Here is a 20477-nt window from a genome sequence, read left to right on the forward strand (position 1 = left end):
TCGATGTAGTTCACATCTTCTTCTCCTTCTGTATCTGCTACTTCTCCTTCAGCTGAACAAACTTGCTTCCTAAGAAGCTCATGCACCACATCTAACTTAGCTCTTACTTCGTCCATATGTTCCTTCCCGATAGAGGCTACAGACTTCTTCCGTTCAGAGTCAGTGTTTTTGGTTCTGCTGCTGTTAGCAAGGTTTTCGATTAGTCTCACAGCTTCCAACGGATTCCGAGTAGTGAAGTTTCCTTTTCCTTCACTCGCCATATCAAGAGCCATTTGATACTGTAAGGCGAGACCTCGGAAGAAAGTGCTTAGCAGCTGCACTTCATTAAATCTGTGGTGTGGACAGTCTCGCTGGAAAAACCTAAATCTAATCCACGCATCTTTGAAGGACTCTCCAGCCTTCTGCGAGAATGTGGAAATTTTGTTCCGAAGTTCTTCAGCGCGCGCCTCATCGAAGAAGTTTCGTTAGAAAGCGTTCTTGATGTCGCTCCAGGATGTTAAAGATCCTGTGGGTTGCTGCCTAAGCTAGTGCATCGCTTCTCCATTCAGCGTGTATATGAAGAGCTTGCACAGCAGGTAATCTTCGGGGACTTCTTCCATCCGAATGGTAGCGATTAGATCCTCGAACCGTTCCAAATGGTCCATAGGATGCTCGTGCGGTAACCCAGAGTAGGGTATCTACGACACGAGAGTGTAGTATTGAGGCTTCAGCTCGAAATTCTGCTTCTGGATCTCCGGAAGTCGAATCGCAGATCTGTTGGAATAGTACTCATCTGGGCGATTGTAGTCGGCCAGTGGTTTCGATCGAGCGTCCTCATCTACAGGTTGAGCAGCTCCTGTAGCATCAGCATCAGGGATTACAGTTCCCTGACCATCTATTTTCTGACCTGTTGCATTACACGCAGATGACCGGCCTGGCATACAGGTTTCCGTTCTCATCCTGAGTTAGAATAATAATGTTTACCATTTTTGACGACACGGTATCGATCGCGTACGCGGGTAGTAATCGGTCGTTGTCGAACGAGTGGATCGATCGACGATGACGGTCTGGTGTCGGTCGACGGTTGATTGTGCGTATCGATCGACGACGAATGATTGCGTCGAGCGATGTGGATCGTGACCTCTAAGGATGGTGCGTTCCAAATGAGCAAGATCGTCTGAGAACAGCAAGTCTTTCTCCTTTTGCTTCTGGTAAACCGCTGGCATGCACCTGAAAAGACAAGAAAAATAAAAATTATTAGAAAAAGAGGGTAAAGACGAGAAAAAGAATTAATAAAACTAAATCTAATGGCGATCGAAGCTCCCCAGCAACGGCGCCAAATTTGATACCACTCAAATTACCCTAAGGAGTGTTACTCTCATCAAAAGAGGTTCAGATGTAGTACTTAGGGATCGAATCCACAAGGAGCTGGGGAACAATTAAATCTAGTGTTTATTAATTCTAAAGGTTGTAATGTTTTAAATGAAATAGCAATAGTAACTAGCGAGTAAATGATAAATGTAACTTAGGTTGGAAATGATATTAGATGCAGGGCCACTATTCAGGTGTTAGAGATTATAATACCTATAGATGCCTAACTGTTGCATTCATGATATATTAGAGCTCATTCGCTTAACTCAGTGATCAGCTGTCGCATGTACCACTAGTTAACAGACTAGATCTTGTGTCTCACCGGTTAGATGCAGACACAAGAGAGTGTCGATCGATAGTCTATTAAGACGTCGACCGATACACCTTTGCCAACATCGATCGATTGTCAGTTGAGGACATCGATCGACGGGTTCTAGCCAGGCCTATGCGCGAGTATGAAATGCTCTACTAAGATTCTAAATTGGCGGTTAGCCCTCTCTAGCAATCCTAATATGATAGATAGATGTCAGGATGGGATAACAAGGGTGCTTGAATATGCAATCCTATGATCAAGTTCTAGTTAGCTAGGCTAAAACAAGCAATGAATACAAATCTATCATGAATATCACAACAAGGCAGATCTATAGTTTGGGGCTAATCCCACAAACCTATCTGAACCCTGGATCTAACAGTTGAACTACTCAGACATAGCAAAGCAATTCATATCAATAGATAAATAGAAACTCATAGAATAGATGAAAAGAAATAGAACAAGGAGTTCCAATCACAAGTGATCTTCTCTCCCAAATGAAACTTGTAACAAAACTAGGTCTAGAAAAAAAGCTCTCTTCTGCCGTCAAAACACTTAGGCAGTATATATTCTACTAGGTTAAAACTCGTCAGGGCATTTTGGTAATTTGGCTTGGCCTTGGTTTTTAAGTCTGCTGAATCCAAAATGTCGCGTCTGGTGTCTCGACATCGATCGATGGTACTTGTGTACATCGATCGATATTAATCTTCATCTGTCGAGGCATTTCCTGATATCGATCGTCAGCACTGATGCGCATCGATCGATTATTCTTCCTCTCGTCGACCTCTAAGTGGTCAGCTCGGGTGAAATGTCCTTTAAGCTCCAAAATGCTCCAAAGTCATAGCTTTACTCCGAAATGCACCTGAACCTGAAAACATACCTAGAAGAGTAGAAAACATAGATATATATATATAGTAAATACTTATATACCATGGATAAAAATGGGTCAAATCCAAGGTATATCAACTCCCCCAGACTTACCCTTTTGCTTGTCCTCAAGCAAAACATACAGGCAGTCTCTCTGAAAGAGGTTTGAAAATATTTGGGATTAAGATTTTAAAACATAGAAATCTTTCCTCAACAATTTTGCAACCACATTTAAAAAGTCCTAATCACAAAAGCACACTATGCAATATCCTAGCTTAGCAACCATTTCTAACATAACACAACTCATCAATTCACGTCTGACATCCCCTCTACTGATTTCATTTCTTAGCATAAATATAAAGTGAATGCTTTACCTTGGGAGTATCGATCACAGGATGCAAGGATTTCAGACAGGTATCTGGAGCTGCAGGTAAAAGTTAGTTCCTAGTTTCTCTCTCTCTAAATTTCTCTCTTGAGTCAAAGTCTGCTTCCATTGCAGGATCAGTGACCAAGATTGGACAGGCTTCCATGAATCAAAACTTAATGGTGGTTGCCACCAAGTTCTGTTCACTTCTTTTTGACCTATATCCAAGAGTTCTTTGCGAAAGCGAGCCTTGAAGATTGCCGCCTCCAAGTCCCGTTTCGAACTCTTTTATTTGAGTCTTTATGAATCAAGCCTTAATGGTTTAGCCACCAAGTCCTGTTCAGACTCATCCTAATTAAACAATAGATCTTATTTATTTTTATATTATTATATATTTATTTTATTTTTTTTTAATACTCACTAACTAATCTAGGGTCGAAATTTAGAGAGAGAAAATGTGATAAATAATCTAAACCAGGCGTTACCTTCCAGACCTGTCTGAAGAATCCGATCCCATGTATACCAAGCCCCAAGACAAGCGGTTATGTCAGGTTTAGTGTTGGAAATCAGCTTTGGTTACTTCATACGGTTCAAGGCAGTGTGTAGTTGATAGGTTGATCCGCTTTAGCATCTTTAGTGCTATCTGCAATCAGTAAATCTAAAATGGTGCTAAAGATTGGTTAGATATTCATGTTTAAATCAATATAAGATTATAGTCCCTATTTTCAATAGCTAAGCATAATTTATTTGAAATTCCTTTTTACATAAGAATAAAATAAATTATATCAGTAAATCTCCCCCCAGACTTAAATTACACTGTCCCAGTGTAACTCAGCCGGAGTTATGATGAATAGTTTATGATGTACGAAATGTAACAAGTAGGGAAGATACATCTGACCGGATTAGATATCGATCGATGTGTAAGTGTACATCGATCGTCGTGTGGTTGCCTATGTCGAACGATGTCGACGTCTCGTCGTCGGTCGATATTCAGGTCCTCCTACTTGGGTCTCCTAAATCTGAAAGAAATAAAACGAAAGAAATTAAATGCTAGCTAATAAAACCAAAGTAAAATACCTAATAGTGGGTTGCCTCCCACTCAGCGCTTGGTTATAGTCATTTAGCTTGACTGTGGTAGTGATTGGCTATTGGGTGGAGAAACAGCTGCTTGTTGGAAAGCAAGCATCCACGTCATCTCTGCGCATTCTGGACCAAGATGCAATGAAACTTCTTGTGGCCTCATCATTTCTTGTCCATTTGTCATCCATCTTCTCAAGTACATTGGAGATGTTTGTAGCCTTTCTTGAATGTTGTCAATGCTGACCTGGTGCCAGCCTATGTTGTCATAGGCGTATGCTGAAAGATCTGTCAGTTCCTTTTGCATTGACTCTACTGTCTTGTGTATCAGCTGCTCGCCGATTGGTGTAGACTCGGCGTCGATCGATGCGATTATGTGTTCGTTGGTCGATCTCGGCGAGTTGCCATCGATCGATTTTGCTTTTGTCCTGTCGATCGATGCTGATATCTGATGTTGAGCTGCGAGTTGCCTCTGAATGGCTTTGACTTCTTTCTGTAGCCATTCTGCGTGGTTGTCTAGTCCACTGATTTTGTTGTCGAATGGAAAGTAGATGTCATCGCAGCGTTTGTCAAGTCGTTCCTCCATGGTGTCTAGAGCAGTGTAGATCTTGGATGTGATCTTGTCAACCTCTGCTGCTGTGTAAGGAAGTAACTCCACAGGTTTTGCCATCGATCCAAGGTCCTCGTAGCCTGTCGATCGATGCTGATTTTGCCTGCAAAAAACTTTGATTAGTAATGTTCTCAATATCCTTTTGGGCATGAAGTAATTGACTAGACAATTTGTTTAAATCTATCATGACTGGTGATATAAAACGGTCATGCATATCCTCGTAAGTCCTCAGCCTCTCGTTCATGGCTGAGACTTTGGCGTCGAGCGAGGTGAAGGTGCACATGTCGATCGATGTGGCTGGTCGTTGGTCCTTCTTGCGAATGGTGTCCAGATCTTGCTGTAGTAGCTCGATTTTGGTGCTTAGCCAGTCCATGTTGTTGTTGAGAGGGCAGTAAACGTCGTTTATCCTTGTGTCGATGTATGAGACTTCCCATTCATCCCTGTGTTGTGTTGAACATTGCGGTTCTGCAAGGATCTGAGCTGTAGGAAGACTGACGTCGATCGTTGTTGCACGTGGTGCGTCGATCGATGCTGAGGTCGTACCTTCCTTCTCAAGTTGCTGACGGAAACTCTCAATTTCTGTCCTCATTTCTGCCATACATCTGAAAAGCTCATTGTAGCCTCTGTCCAAAGACTGATGTATATCTTCCACCAATGTATTGAGCTCCTCTCCCAGTTTCTCCTGAGCTCCACAAATACCAAACACCATTCATCGATTTCTTCTTTGGTGTAGAGTTCTGGTGCCAGTCTTGTGAGTGTGAAGGAAGTGGCATGTTCTGGAAGACAGATGTGGCTCTCTTCAAAAAGAGATGCTCTTTCCAGTATTTTCCTGATGTTGTCCTTTGTGACAGGTATCATCTCACCAGCTACGCCTCGTGCGTGTCCACGCTCATCTCTGTAGACTCCATACTCGTCCCTTTGTTCCCAAGTGAACTTTCTGGCTCCATACATGTCGAAAGCGCGGTTCCCACATTCATACCGTCTGTCGATCGACGTCGGTTCATCCTATCGATCGACGTTGGTGTTACCCTGTCGATCGATGTCTCCGTTGTACCGTCGATCGATGCTTGCCCTTTTGGTTGGCGTGATAGATCTGGGTTGATCTCTGTTGTGGCGACTCCTGCGTGGTTGTTAGGATCTGTTTGAATGACGTCTGGAGTGCCACGTTGCTGTGAGAATAGGTTGTCAGGTCCATTGGCTACTTGAAGGATGTCTGCTATGTCCTCTCTGGACACTTGTAAAATCCTTCCATCCATTGCACGTGCGTTGCCATCTGGGTCCCTGAAAATACCAAATTCATCAGGTGTTAGAAAACCGTAATCAATGTTTGCATAATCATTCAATTTAGAAATAGAAAGATTAGGGTTTAGAGTAGTATCGATCGATGTAGATACAGTTACATCGATCGATGGCAGAGTAATTTCTGCAGAACTTTGTTCTTGAGATGATTGCTCTTCATGGATTTTTCTGTTGATGTAGAAGGAAGAGTGTTCATCTTTTTTGCTTGTGTGTTTGCTCTGATGTGTGTAGGTGGTTTCGGAAGTGCAAAACGATTTATATAGGTATCTATAAACCTAGTTGGGGAGGGAATATTCTCCTGCTCCTGGATTTTCGCTGCTGCGCGAATATCGATCGATGTTCCTTTCGGGGTGTCGATCGATGTGAGCGGTTGTTTTGCTGGACGAGGATGGGTATCGACCGATGTGGAATGCACAGCGTCGGACGATGTTGGAAATGTGTTGGTGAACTTATGTGTTTCAAGTCTTTCATCCTGCAAAGACATTTCTATTGCACATTCTTTCCAGTAATCCTCATCGTATTCCTCGGTATGTTCTTCATTATGTGAAGTAATTACAGTGTCAACTGCAAAACTCTCATGGAAACCACTGTCTGCCCAACTGCCTATGGAATAATCATCATGTCCTCTCTTGCTTGGAGGTTGGAAGGCAAAATGTTGGTAACAATGATTTGGTGAATCGAAATGGTCAAGTGGGTGCATTACATCGAGTGACGTGTTGTTGTGGTCATCGGTCACCATTGACACATTAGAATCGATCGATGGAAATGTTGGGGTGTCGATCGATTCCGAGTACTTTGTTTCGTACTCCGATTCATACTCTTCTCCACATTGGCATGCGCCAATGAAGCCGAGTTCTTTCCCATAATCCACAGAATTAATGACCTTTCTCTTAGGTCGGATGGGGTCGTAGTGGATGTTTGGGTCTATGAGCGTTAGACACAATTTGTTCTTGTTCATGTCACATACGGCTCCTACTGTAGCTAGGAAAGATCTTCCACGCAGAAGTGAAGAGTTCCAGTTAAGCTCGATGTCTAGGACATGAAAGTCTACAGGGACAAGGGCATTACCAATCTGTACCTTCAGATCTCTTATGATACCTCCTGATCGTTTCTCTAAAAGATCCACGAAGGTGAAGGATTCCGTTGAGGGTTCGATGGTCAAACCAAGTTGGTATGCCATGATCCTAGGGAGGATACTAACTGATGCTCCTGTGTCACACATTGAATGGGGAAATTCAACACCCTTGACTACGCATGATATTGCAAACTTCTCAGGATCACTCTTCTTCGTCAATGTGATCATGTGTTTCATCTTCTCTCTGACTTGATGAAACATTCTCCTAATGTCCTCCTCGGTTACCTTTGGTTCTCTGAAGAACATCCACAACCTGTATGTGAAGTAAGCTTCATCAAAAGGTTTTTCGATTGAGATTCTGAGGACTCATTTAGTGAAACCATCCATCTCCTTATCGTTAGCTTCCCTCTTAAGGTTTTTAGGAATTTTCTCCTTTCTCTTCCTTAACCTTCTCCCTTCAGATTCTTGTTCTCCTTGAACAGATTCTGGTGAATTATTTAAAGGGTTGGGTTTTGGTTCGGGTGGGTTTGCTAATGGTTTAGGTGGTGGTCTGAGTGCGTTGATGTAATCATTATCGATTGAGGGTAACCGCACTCGGTATGTCAGAGGTGCCTGTCGATCGATGGGAGGTGTGTTGTGACGATCGACGTCGGACTCACTCTGTCGATCGATGGTTATCTCAACCGATCGATCGATTTTATCATAGAAAGGGGAGGGTGGGTGGGTGAGGATGCTTAGCTGCGAATTTTTCATGAGTTAGAATTCGAACCGCATTGTATTCAGTCGATTTGGCAGACGACGTCGATCGATGACTGGAGTAATCCGTCCATCGATCTTCATCATGGTCTGTCGATCGATGCGAGTTCATCGACATCGGTCGACACCATTGGGATCCGCCGAGACTCATGGAGCTTTCGATTTTAAAATCTCCATCCTCAAGTTTTTCATTTCTCACCACTTGCCAGAAATCATCATTTATGATGGCATTTACGTGGTGTTTTCCTTTGTCGGCTCCTGCCTCTCTAGCGAAAGCTTCTTGCCTCTTTATAGTCTCGCCCGTCTGAATTACTTGGGTTTCAAGTTTTCTCACATGAGTCCCTAAGGTCTCGATTTTGGTGTTCAGATTGTTGTAGGCAGAGTCTATCTTACCGTTGAAATCCACAGTGATTTGTTGTTGTCCCAACAGTACTCGATCAAGCATCTCTTCGATCTTGCTTTCCTGAGTCTAGGGTGGTGGATTTTGGTAGTAAGAGTTCGAGTAGCTCTTGCTGTTGTTGAAGGGTTTTTGAAATTGTGAATTTTGGTTACTTCTTCGGCCATTTCCAAAGAAGTTTCTGTTTCCGCCTTGGTTTCCAAATTTATGGAATCCGGTACCTCCGATGTAATTCACATTTTCTTCTCCTTCCGTATCTGCTACTTCTCCTTCAGCTGAACAGACTTGCTTCCTAAGAAGCTCTTGCACCACATCTAACTTAGCTCTTACTTCGTCCATTTGTTCCTTCCCGATAGAGGCTACAGACTTCTTCCGTTCAGAGTCAGTGTTTTTGGTGCTGCTGCTGTTAGCAAGGTTTTCGATAAGTCTCACAGCTTCCAACGGATTCCGAGTAGTGAAGTTTCCTTCACTCGCCGTATTAAGGGCCATTTGATACTGTAAGGGGAGACCTCGGAAGAAAATGCTTAGCAGCTGCACTTCGTTAAATCCGTGGCGTGGACAGTCTCGCTGGAAGAACCTAAATCTAATTCACGCATCTTTGAAGGACTCTCCAGCCTTCTGCGAGAATGTGGAAATTTTGTTCCGAAGTTCTTCAGCGTGCGCCTCATCGAAGAAGTTTCGTAAGAAAGCATTCTTGATGTCGCTCCAGGATGTCAAAGATCATGTGGGTTGCTGCTTAAGCCAGTGCATCACTTCTCCATTCAGCGTGTATCTGAAGAGCTTGCACATCAGGTAATCTTCAGGGACTCCTTCCATCCGAATAGCAGCGATTAGATCCTCGAACCGTTCCAAATGGTCCATAGGATGCTCGTGCGGTAACCCAGAGTAGGGTATCTGCGACACGAGAGTGCAGTATTGAGGCTTCAGCTCAAAATTCTGCTTCTGGATCTCCGGAAGTCGAATAGCTGATCTGTTGGAATAGTACTCATCTGGGCGATTGTAGTCGGCCAGTGGTTTCGATCGAGTGTCCTCATCTACAGGTTGAGCAGCTACTGTAGCATCAGCATCAGGGATTACAGTTCTCTGAGCATCTATTTTCTGACCTGTTGCATTACGCAGATGACCGGCCTGGTCATACAGGTTTCCGTTCTCGTCCTGAGTTAGAATAATAATGTTTACCATTTATGACGACATGGTATCGATCGACGTACGCGGTATAGTATCGATCGTTGTCAAACGATTGGGATCGATCGACGATGATGGTCTGGTGTCGGTCGACGGTTGGTTGTGCGTATCGATCGACGACGAAGTGGTTGCGTCGAGCGATGTGGAACGTTGACCTCTACGGATGGTGCGTTCCAAATGAGCAGGATCGTCTGAGAACAGCAAGTCTTTCTCCTTTTTGCTTCTGGTACCGCTGGGCATGCACCTGAAAAGACAAGAAAAAGATTATTAGAAAGGGGGTAAAGAAAAGAAAAAGAATTAATAAAACTAAATCTAATGGTGATCAAAGCTCCCTGGCAACGGCGTCAAATTTGATACCACTCAAATTACTCTAAGGAGTGTTACTCTCATCAAAAGAGGTTCAGATGTAGTACTTAGGGATCAAATCCACAAGGAGCTAGGAAACAATTAAATCTAGTGTTTATTAATTATAAAGGTTGTAAATGTTTCAATGGAATAGCAATAGTAACAAGCGAGTAAATATAAATGTAACTTGGTTGGAAATGATATTAGATTCAGGGCCACTATTCAGGTGTTGGAGATTATAATACCCATAGATGCCTAACTGTTGCATGCATGATATATTATAGCTCATTCGCTTAACTCAGTGATCAGCTGTCGCATGTACCACTGGTTAACAGACTAGATCTTGTGTCTCACCGGTTAGTATGCAGACACAAGAGAGTGTCGATCGATAGTCTATTAAGACGTCGACCGATACACCTTTGCCAACATCGATCGATTGTCAGTTGAGGACATCGATCGACGGGTTCTAGCCAGGCCTTTGCGCGAGTATGAAATGCTCTACTAAGATTCTAAATTGGCGGTTAGCCCTCTCTAGCAATCCTAATATGATAGATAGATGTCAGGATGGGATAACAAGGGTGCTTGAATATGCAATCCTATGATCAAGTTCTAGTTAGCTAGGCTAAAACAAGCAATGAATACAAATCTATCATGAATATCACAACAAGGCAGATCTATAGTTTGCGGCTAATCCCACAAACCTATCTGAACCCTGGATCTAACAGTTGAACTACTCAGACATAGCAAAGCAATTCATATCAATAGATAAATAGAAACACATAGAATAGATGAAAAGAAATAGAACCAAGGAGTTTCAATCACAAGTGATCCTCTCCCAAATGAAACTTGTAACAAAACTAGGTCTAGCAAAAGCTCTGTTCTTCTGCCGTCAAAAACACTAGGCAGTATATATTCTACTAGGTTAAAAACTCGTCAGAGCATTTTGGTAATTTGGCTTGGCCTTGGTTATTAAGTCTGCTGAATCCAAAATGTCGCGTCTGGTGTCTCGACATCGATCGACGTACTTGGGTACATCGATCGATATTAATCTTCATCTGTCGAGGCATTTCCTGATATGGATCGTCAGCACTGATGCGCATCGATCGATTATTCTTCCTCTCGTCGACCTCTAAGTGGTCAGCTCGGGTGAAATGTTCTTTAAGCTCCAAAATGCTCCAAAGTCATAGCTTACTCCGAAATGCACCTGAACCTGAAAACATACCTAGAAGAGTAGAAAACATAGATATATATATATATATATAGTAAAACACTTATATACCATGGATAAAAATGGGTCAAATCCAAGTTATATCACTTGGCCAGTAGAAGTGATCATAAACTGTCTTGTATGTCTTCTTAACTCCAAAGTGTCCCATAAGACCTCCTCCATGAGATTCCCTGAGAAACAACACCCTCAAAGAACATTGGGGCACACACAAACGATTATCAAATAATAAAAATCCAGAATTTTGAAAGTACTTTCCGAAAGCCACTTTGGAACACTTGGGGCACACACAAACGGGCTTCAGTTCGGTCAGTTCGAGCATCTGGTCGAGGATCTGGACAAAGCTCCAATCCGGACGTTCACGGGTCGAGCCGATAGACGGCCCGGTGGATATGTCTGATCTGATCGGTAGGATGAACCTCAGCTGGGACGTCTTGAACGTTCTGATCGGTCTGGTCCATGGACTGGGGCACATTACCAAGGATTAGAGAGCTAGAACTAGGGTTTATTAAAAGATCATTGTAACCGCCCTTGTTCTTGTTTGCCAGATCAATAATACGTCTCTTCAAGCCTATCTCTTTATTATCCTCTCAAAATCCTCACGAAATACATACAAATACCCTTGGTTTGCTAGCTTCTCCATCGTTCCGTAATACTCACAAAGAGCCTACACTAAAATTCCCTAACAAATACCATAATCAACTGTGTAATCCTAGAGTCTATGTGGATTCGATCCCTAAGTACTACATCTGAACCTCTTATCTGAGAGAGTAATTCACTCCTTAGGGTAATTTGAGTGATATCAGGGTTGTACGATGTGACCAAAGAACTCCTTCGAGCTCATCTGCCCATCGTCCCTTTTTGGCTTCTAAACCGCTTTTTTAGCCCGTCAAGGACGGTTTTGTTAATGGTCTCTTCCTGGCCGTTACATTGTGGATACCTAGGAGTTGACTTGTTCAGCCGTATCTTCCACTTCTCCCAGAACGCTTCAAATCGGGTAGAGATGAACTGAGATCCGTTGTCTGTTACGATTTCGTAAGGGATCCCGTGCCTGGTGATAATGTTCTTCCATATGAAGTTCTCGACTTGTACGTCTTTGATACTTGCGTAGGATTCTGCTTCTACCCATTTTGAAAAGAAATCCGTAAGCACCAAAAGGAAGTGTTTCTGTTTTGAATTGTGTAAAGGTCTGACGATATCCATGGACCATCGCATAAAGGGATACAGAGATGAGATGGACGAGAGGACCTCCGCAGGTCGATGGATGGTGGGCGCGTGCCTTTGGCATTTTTCGCATTTTCGTGCGAATTTCTCGCAGTCTTTGATCATAGTTGGCCAGTAATAAACGTGGCGTTTAATTTTGACTACGAGTGACCTTCCACCGGAGTGGTTTCCGCACGATCCGGATTGGACCTCTTCCATCACTTTTCTCGCTTTCTCTCCCTCGGCACAGGTCATGAGTGGGCCGGAGAATCTCCATTTGTAGATTTCTCCCTCTACTGTTACATATCGTGTGGCTTGGGTTTTAATTTTGTGTGCCGCCCATTTCTCGGCGGGCAGCGTTCCGTTGACTATGTATGCTCGGATCAGCTCTAGCCATGGGCTGTCGCAACCGTATTTCGACTGATCCATGTTTCCTTTTGGTAGACCTTCGATTTCCTCTGCATCTTCGATTTGTCCCCTAATCAGATTGGCGATCACCGACGGTCCAATGCTCGGATGTTCAATGAATTCCACGGGGATTATCCGTTTTCGTCCTGGATTCAAGCTTGACGCGAGCGCGGCCAAGGCATCTGGCTGGGTGTTTTCCGAGCGAGGAATTCTGGTGAGGGCGAAGTGGTTGAAGTCTTGGGGCAGGTCCTGGACGAGTTTTAGATATGCTTCCATTCTTTCGTCCCTTGCCTCGTATTCTCCGCTGTAATGATTTACGACTAACTGAGAATCGCAGTAAGCGTGTATGATGCAAATCTTCAGCCCATAGGCTAGTCGTAATCCTGCAATGAGTGCTTCATATTCAGCCTCGTTGTTTGATTCATGGAACTCTAACCGAAACGACTGCTCCAAGATTTCTCCGGTGGGCGACGTGAGCCGAATCCCAATTCTGGATCCTTGTTTGGACGATGATCCATCAACGTGAAGGACCCAAGTTGAATCTGGTTCCGTGTTTGTCATATCCCCCGTGGGCAATTCTACTAAGAAATCCACCAGCAACTGAGATTTTGTGCAGGTTCTTGGGCGGTACTCGACATCGTACTCGCTCAGTTCGATTGTCCATGTCGCGAGCCGTCCTGACTGACTCGGACTGTGCAGAATCGTGCGCAGGGGAAAGGTGGTGAGGATCACTATGGTATGAGATTAAAAATATCGCATGAGCTTTCTCGCTGATGTTACAACAGCGAATGCTAGTTTTTCCATCAAGGGGTACGGCGTCTCAGCGTCCAGCAAGGTTTTACTTATGTAAAAGATTAGTTTTTGTTCACCGCGTTCTTCTCTGATCAAAACGCCGCTTACTGCTGTTACGGAGACCGCGATGTATAAGAATAACGGTTCTACCTCTATTGGTTTTACAAGAACAGGAGGAGTGGCCAGGTAATGCTTCAGCTGTTGGAAAGCATTTTCGCCCTCTTCCAACCATTCGAACTTCTTGTTCCCTTTCAACATGTCGTAGAAAGGCAGGCACTTATCCGTCGAACGTGAGATGAAACGGTTCAAAGCTGCAACCCTTCCGGTTAGCCTTTGGATTTCTCATTTTTTCTTTGGTGAGACCATTTCTATCGATGTGTTTATCTGTTTGGCGTTGGCCTCGATCCCGCGACACGGGACCAAATAACCGAGAAACTCTCCTGATGCGACTGCGAACCTACATTTTGCCGAGTTTAGTTTCATGTTATGTAGGTTCAGCCTTGCGAAGAACTCTTCCAAGTGGGATACATGGTCGTGTTTGTCAAGGGATTTTACGAGCATGTCATCGATGTATACTTCCATAGTCTTTCCAACCTGTTCGGACATTCGATTGACAAGTCGCTGGTAAGTAGCGCCCGCATTCTTGAGACTGAAAGACATTACCTTGTAGCAATACGTGCCGTGGTCGGTGATGAATGCGGTCTTCTCGCGATCGTCGGGATTCATCATGATTTGATTGTACCCGGAAAGGGCGTCCATGAATGATAAAATTTTGTTCCATGCTGTTGCTTTGACTAGTCGGTCAATGTGCGGAAGTAGGAAGCAATCTTTTGGACAGGCCTTGTTGAGATCGATGAAGTCGACGCATACTCGCTATTTGTCGTTTCTTCTTTTTGACCACAACGGGATTGGCGAGCCAATCCGGCTATCTGACTTCTGTTATTGACCCTACTTTGAGGAGTTTCTTAACTTCCTCGTTTACCGCGGTAGCACGCTCCGGTCCTAGCTTCCGTCTTTTTTTTGTTTTACGGGTTTGTAGGTCGGGTCAATGTTGAGTTCGTGACATGTTATGCCGATGTTGATCCCTGGCATATCCTCCGCGGCCCAAGCGAACGTATTGAGGTTCTTTTTAAGACAAGCTATGAGCTATGTTCTCAATGTTTCGCAGAGGTTGGCTCCGATATCGACGCATCGTTATGGGCGTGATTCGTCGATACAGACCGAGATTACCGGTTCGCAAGTTGGTTCGTGCTTCCCTTCTAAAGCTTTGACCCTTTGTGACTGTCAGAAGACTTCCGAGTCTTGTTCTGGGGCGCCCTCGTCAAGAGTCAGCTTTCTTTTCTTCTTGTGGGAAGCTTCGATCGCAAAGTTCTTTCTTTTTAACTCAGCGGCAAAACATACTTGTGACATCCTGTGGTCTCCTTGAATTGGTTCGACTCCATGAGGGGTCGGAAATTTAAGGCATAGGTGGAATGTCGATGGGATTCAGCCATGGAGTTCCAACGATTACATTGTACGATGTTGGGCGATTGACATTCTGTGGTCTCCTTGAATTTATTTTTACGACGCTCCCAGCTTTAACCAAGAGGTTGATTGAGCCGAGGGTCATAGTAGCGTCTCCTGAGAGTCCGAAAATTGGACTGGGACCTTCCGTGACGGCGCACAGGCCGATTTCCATTCTCTCGAGGGTGCTTTTATAGATAATGTTGGCCGAGCATCCGGTGTCGACCAATACTTTTGCTACGTCGATGTCCTGGATGGTCAGTTCGATGACAAGGAGATCGTTGTGAGGTTTGACCTGGTCGGCCATTGCTCTGTCCTTGAAAGAGACGACATCGTGAGCTACTGGAGCGGACATCTTGTATCTTTAATCGTTTGCGATTTTGAGTTATAGAATTCGACCCCCCCCCCTCCTTCTAGCGCCAAACTGTGGGAATCGAAATTTACACCGTCGATTTTAATGAATAAGTATGGAGGAAAACCAAGAAAATCCGATTTTCCCTGAAGGTCCGAATTCTCTGCGTAATGACTTTTAGAACGTAAAAAGATAGATAGCAAGATAAAGATAAATAGTCGCTCGGAGGCGTTTTATTAATGAAATAGTATGAATACAGGACTTCTCCGAGAGGAGTAGAGATATGCTAACTAGACAAAATCAGAACAGAAAGGCGGCAAAATTTCCTAAGCCTTGCTTTGCTAGTCTAACCACCTAAGTTCCAAGTTCCCTATGCTAGCAGGAGTTCTCTATGTCTAAATTCTCGTATCCCTTTTCTTCTGCTCGAGCTCTCCTTATATAGTTTTTTTAGGTCGGTGGCCCATTTACTCCTTTGCCTTTGGGCCCAAGTTTATCTCTTTTGGAAATATTCCATTTTTCGTCGATCTTTTGTAGTTATCCTCGAATCTTGATATTTATCTTCGAAAACTTAACGTTTATCCTACTTCCGCGAGTTAGGATAAACCGTCATAACTCCCATTGGGCTCGGGTCCCTTGTAAATCGTAGATTGGCCTCTAGACACGTTTAGATCCTCTCAGGCCGTTTTTAGGCCTTCGGGCTTTTCTACGATTTTCTCGATTTAGTAGTAAAACTTCGAGAGTAACTCCGATCGAGACAAAACGAGAGGTATATGATCCAAAAGTCGGATATCACAACTATATGGAGGACACGAGAGTCGAAACGAGTCGGATTGACCGGTATTGGATTGTCCTCACCCTAGGGCGAGGTGAACCGGGCGCGGATCGTCCTCACCCGTGGGCGAGATGACCGTGGTGCTGGTCGTCCTCGCCTATGGGCGAGGTGACCGTTGTGCTTGTTGTCCTCGCCCATAGGCGAGGTGACCTTGGGGATGGTCGTCCTCGCCCATGGGCGAGGCGGACAAGTGAGAGCGGTCCAGTTCTCGGGTCTTGACATGTCTCCTTGCGTACCGATCTTTCCGGAGACCATCGTCCAAAAGTATTTGTATTCTTTCGATCTTTCTTTCGAGAAGTCTTTCGTGAAGAACTTGCTAAAATGAAAATCTTAGCTGTTGATTTTGAGATAACCGTTTTTGACCCCAACACCGATCGGCCAGGGCAGTTACCGGTCTCTCTCTCTCTCTCTCTCTCTCTCTCTCTCTCTCTCTCTCTCTCTATAAATACAGACCTTGGGGTCGATTTTGGGCATCATATTCCCTAGGGAAAGCTCTGAAGAAATCATGTGAGAAAAGAGAAGAGAGAGTGGCCGGCGACTTGAAGAGAAACCGTGTGGGTGGTGGTGCTTGATCTGTTTCGACCAAACCTTGACCGTGTGAAGCAAGATGGATATTAGACAGAAAGAGAAGGAGAAGGAGAAGGAGAAAGACTTGGCGCCTGGAGAACGAACGCCTAAGGTTAGTGGAGTGGTTCACAAACCATCGGACATAGCCGGCGGTTGATCCGTCCGAGTCTATGGTTCGATCTGTTTTGTTGGTTACACCCATTTCCACTTTCTGATTACTTCATCTTATATTCTGAATGATTATGGTGTGGTCTGTTGGATCAGACTTGATGGCAATGAATCATGGCCTTGGCCGGTTCAGGAATGATGCCCATGGCCTTAGTCGGGCTGTTCATGATCAGGATCCATATGGATCGGGTAGATTCATTATGGGAATCTCTTAGTTGGGATTTATCATGAGTTTTAGTGAATTTTAATTAGTGTTTTGAGTATTTTCGAAATTGATCAGATTTGGGCCTGATGAGTAATTTGATGATTAGTTATGGAACCAGCCATGCAATGATAGATCCTTGTGTTAGGTTATCTGATCATATGCTTGTGTGTTGTGTTTGTGGTTCCAGGTACAGACTTGGACCGTGGTAAAGAAAAGGAACTGTGAGGACTCCAGCCGTGGGAAGATATGTGGTAAAGAAAAGAAACCCTTTTTTTTTTTTCCTAAATCTAAGTCTTTCTAATAAGTGTTTATAAAACCTCAAATCAATCAAATAAACAATTGCTTCGTTTGCTTTGCAATTTTTTATTTATATTATTTACTTAAGTTAATCATAAACTTCTTAGATTCGTGTGTCCTAAGTCGTTGTAGATTCGATCTCTAAATACTAGAACTAAACCTTTTATTTAAGAAAGTAATTCATTATTTAGGATAATCTGAGTGATATTAGTTTTTTTAAAAAAGAACCACCATCTAATTATTAACATGTGAACGTTATTGATAAAGAAAAGATATATTTGACTTGAGAAAATGAAGATGGATTGCAAATCGAAAAGTCAATATTTTGCAACCATGTCGATGTCAGCAGGTATTTTGCAATATTTTGCAACCATGTCGATGTCAGCAGGTATCACGGGGAAAACGTGACAAGCGGATATCACTCATTACCAAATCTACAGAAACGTGGCCACATAAATGAAGATAATGGACCCTTTTTTTTTTTGCATCAGATCATTGCGAGAATTGCGCATTTTTAATATTAGCCACGTATATTTCTACGTGATTGTCAACTTTCATACTGATTAGCACCACTTGTTAGGAATCTCTTTTTTTCTATATGTATATTTGCATATCCCTCTTCCCTTAAACAAACACACAAACAAAGAAGAGGACGATGGATAATCTGGCGCTATGTGATGCAAACAACTTTCCTCTAACGCCCATAACATTTTTGAAGAGAGCTGCGGAATGTTATCCATATCGAACTTCCATAATCTACGGACAGACTCGCTTCACTTGGCCTCAGACCTATGACCGTTGTTGTCGTCTGACCGCCTCTCTCCTCTCTCTTAACATCCGGAAGAACGATGTAGTATGTCACCCTCTCTCCTACTCTCGCCTCACTAACATTTTTTTCAAGTGTATATATTATGTGCTATAAAAGTTTTAAAATATGTTGTGCAAAACTTTAAACATACTGCAAAACTGATGGATTAGTTACCAACTGGACATCATTATTTAATCTCTTCTTTTTCTTTTTTCTTATATTCTGAGACAAGTGATAAATGTGTGTTTAGGTATCCGTCCTGGCCCCAAACATACCAGCCATGTATGAGATGCACTTCGCCGTTCCCATGGCTGGAGCTGTCCTTAATCCTCTCAACACCCGTCTCGATGCAAAATCCATAACCACAATCCTCCGCCACGCCCAGCCTAAGATCTTTTGCATAGACCGTAGTTTTGAAACCTTATCTCAAGAAATCCTCCATTTGCTATCATTTGACGACTCAAAACTTAATATGCTGGTCATATTTATTGATGAAACCGATTTCCCTAAAACTATTTCATCCAGTGAGCTAAACTATGAGTCTCTCATCCGTAGGGGAGAACCTACGTCATCCATGGTCGCTCATATGTTTCGTGTTCAAAACGAGCACGATCCGATCTCCTTGAACTACACATCGGGTACAACGGCCGATCCAAAAGGTGTGGTGATTAGCCACCGAGGAGCGTATTTGAGCTCTTTGGGCGCGATTATGGGTTGGGAAATGGGGACCTGCCCAGTCTACCTTTGGACTCTGCCCATGTTTCATTGCAATGGATGGACTTTCACGTGGTCAGTTGCAGCACGTGGGGGAACCAATGTGTGTATTAGGCACGTCACTACGTCTGAGATTTTTAAGAACATACAAATGCATGGTGTGACGCATATGTGTTGTGTTCCCACGGTGTTCAACATTCTTCTGCAAGGAAAGCCGCTTGACCTATTGAATAGGTCTGGACCTGTTGAGATGCTAACTGGGGGTTCGTCGCCTCCATCTGCCCTTGTTAAGAAAGTTCAGCGGCTGGGGTTTCATGTGATACATGCCTATGGGCTTACGGAGGCCACCGGACCGGCTCTGTTTTGCGAGTGGCAAGACGAGTGGAACAGGTAATCACTGGTACTAGTTTGTAATTTTTTATTTACAGTGACAAATTTTTTATTTCGCTGACATTTACCAAAACGTAAAAGTGAATTTTCACCATGAATACAACTGATAATATTTTTTCTTTACTTATAATAATGTTGAATATTAGTAATTAAAGATCAATTTAACAATTCTATTACTCAATTTAAACAGATTACCAGAGAATCAACAGCTGAAACTAAAGGCAAGGCAAGGGGTGGGAATGTTAACTCTAGCTGAAACTGACGTGAAGAACACGCAAACACAGGAGAGTGTCCCACGAGATGGGAAGACGATGGGAGAGATTGTCATTAAAGGAAGCAGTGTAATGAAAGGGTATCTGAAGGATCCCAAAGCTACACTTGAAGCGTTTAAATACGGATGGCTCAACACGGGAGACATAGGCGTGATTCATCCTGATGGCCACATAGAGATTAAAGATCGGTCCAAAGACATCATCATCTCCGGAGGGGAAAACATCAGCAGTGTCGAAGTTGAGAATGTTCTTTACAAACACCATAAAGTGAAGGAGGCCGCGGTCGTGGCCATGCCTCATCCTGTGTGGGGAGAAACCCCGTGTGCCTTTGTTGTTCTCGAAAAGGGTGAGACTAATCAAGGAGTTCGTGAAGATAGTTTGGTGACCAGTGAAAGAGATCTGATTGAGTATTGCCGTGAGAATATGCCTCGGTATATGTGTCCGAGGAAGGTCGTGTTCTTGGATGAACTACCAAAGAACGGCAACGGGAAGTTCCTTAAGCCAGTTCTAAGAAACATCGCTAACGGTTTGGTTGTTAGTGATGAGAATACTATTAGTTCCAATATTGTTCAGCAGCACAAAGAGAAACGTCGTGTTAATAGCCTCACTTCTCGGCTTTAAGTATATGCATCTACATCTCTGGTTGACAACTCTAAATCGTTTCTAGTTTTCCCTATATTCATTAGTGATAATTTATCATTTCTTCATTCATGCACAATGTGGGAGCTAAAACACGTAATCAAGATTTTAATGTGATAAAATAAGGTTTAAGAAAATATTGGGAAATGATCTATTTGATTCGATTTCTAAGATAGTTTGCTCAAACTATACTAATATTAGTGACAATGAATATGATGAATAAAAAGACAAATCATAAGAAAATACAGCAGGAATAAAGTATTCTATGTCTCAAGTGAGTAAGTCAAAAATTGGAATAAAATGATGGTTTTGGCTCGTCTTCTATACTCTCGGATTTCTCCAACTACTCTGCGTATTTAAGGCGTATGTGTGCCTTACTTTGAAAATATCGGTCTGTTGTATAACCGTTTGACGGCGAGGGGACAGGGTCTTAGTCATTATTCGTTAGACTTGGAGCTCTCTACCTC

At 43.3% G+C, this 20477-nt stretch overlaps 2 protein-coding genes and 2 non-coding genes across 4 annotated transcripts; 3 read left to right on the top strand and 1 right to left on the bottom strand.

Annotated features, from left to right (window-relative positions):
- The first annotated feature begins 327 nt into the window (after positions 1–327).
- On the top strand, positions 328–434 carry LOC117126304. The gene has a single exon (XR_004448879.1). It is a non-coding gene; the product is annotated as a small nucleolar RNA R71 (small nucleolar RNA).
- An 8215-nt stretch (positions 435–8649) lies between these two features.
- LOC117126319 lies at positions 8650–8755 on the top strand. The gene has a single exon (XR_004448894.1). It is a non-coding gene; the product is annotated as a small nucleolar RNA R71 (small nucleolar RNA).
- A 2945-nt stretch (positions 8756–11700) lies between these two features.
- Positions 11701–13521, bottom strand: LOC108870521. Its single transcript, XM_018656007.1, has 2 exons — positions 13341–13521; positions 11701–13202 (listed from the first exon to the last, which is right to left on the bottom strand). The coding sequence occupies exons 1-2, from the start codon at positions 13519–13521 to the stop codon at positions 11701–11703; spliced, it is 1683 nt and encodes a 560-aa protein (XP_018511523.1).
- A 4321-nt stretch (positions 13522–17842) lies between these two features.
- LOC103849091 (probable acyl-activating enzyme 12, peroxisomal) lies at positions 17843–19992 on the top strand. The gene is made up of 3 exons (XM_009125906.3): positions 17843–18040; positions 18246–19099; positions 19290–19992. Exons 1-3 carry the CDS (start codon positions 17843–17845, stop codon positions 19990–19992), a joined length of 1755 nt encoding a protein of 584 aa, XP_009124154.1.
- The last annotated feature ends 485 nt before the right edge of the window (positions 19993–20477 follow it).

This window comes from Brassica rapa, chromosome A06 (genome assembly GCF_000309985.2).
Source record: "Brassica rapa cultivar Chiifu-401-42 chromosome A06, CAAS_Brap_v3.01, whole genome shotgun sequence".
Lineage (NCBI taxonomy): Eukaryota > Viridiplantae > Streptophyta > Magnoliopsida > Brassicales > Brassicaceae > Brassica > Brassica rapa.

Coding starts and splice junctions, on each gene's coding strand:
- LOC108870521 (XM_018656007.1), bottom strand. CDS start 13,521: ATGTTGAAAGGGAACAAGAAGTTCGAATGGTTGGAAGAGGGCGAAAAT. Junction 13,203..13,340: donor TTTGATCAGAGAAGAACGCG/GTGAACAAAAAC, acceptor CTCATACCATAG/TGATCCTCACCACCTTTCCC.
- LOC103849091 (XM_009125906.3), top strand. CDS start 17,843: ATGGATAATCTGGCGCTATGTGATGCAAACAACTTTCCTCTAACGCCC. Junction 18,041..18,245: donor ACATCCGGAAGAACGATGTA/GTATGTCACCCT, acceptor ATGTGTGTTTAG/GTATCCGTCCTGGCCCCAAA. Junction 19,100..19,289: donor TGGCAAGACGAGTGGAACAG/GTAATCACTGGT, acceptor CAATTTAAACAG/ATTACCAGAGAATCAACAGC.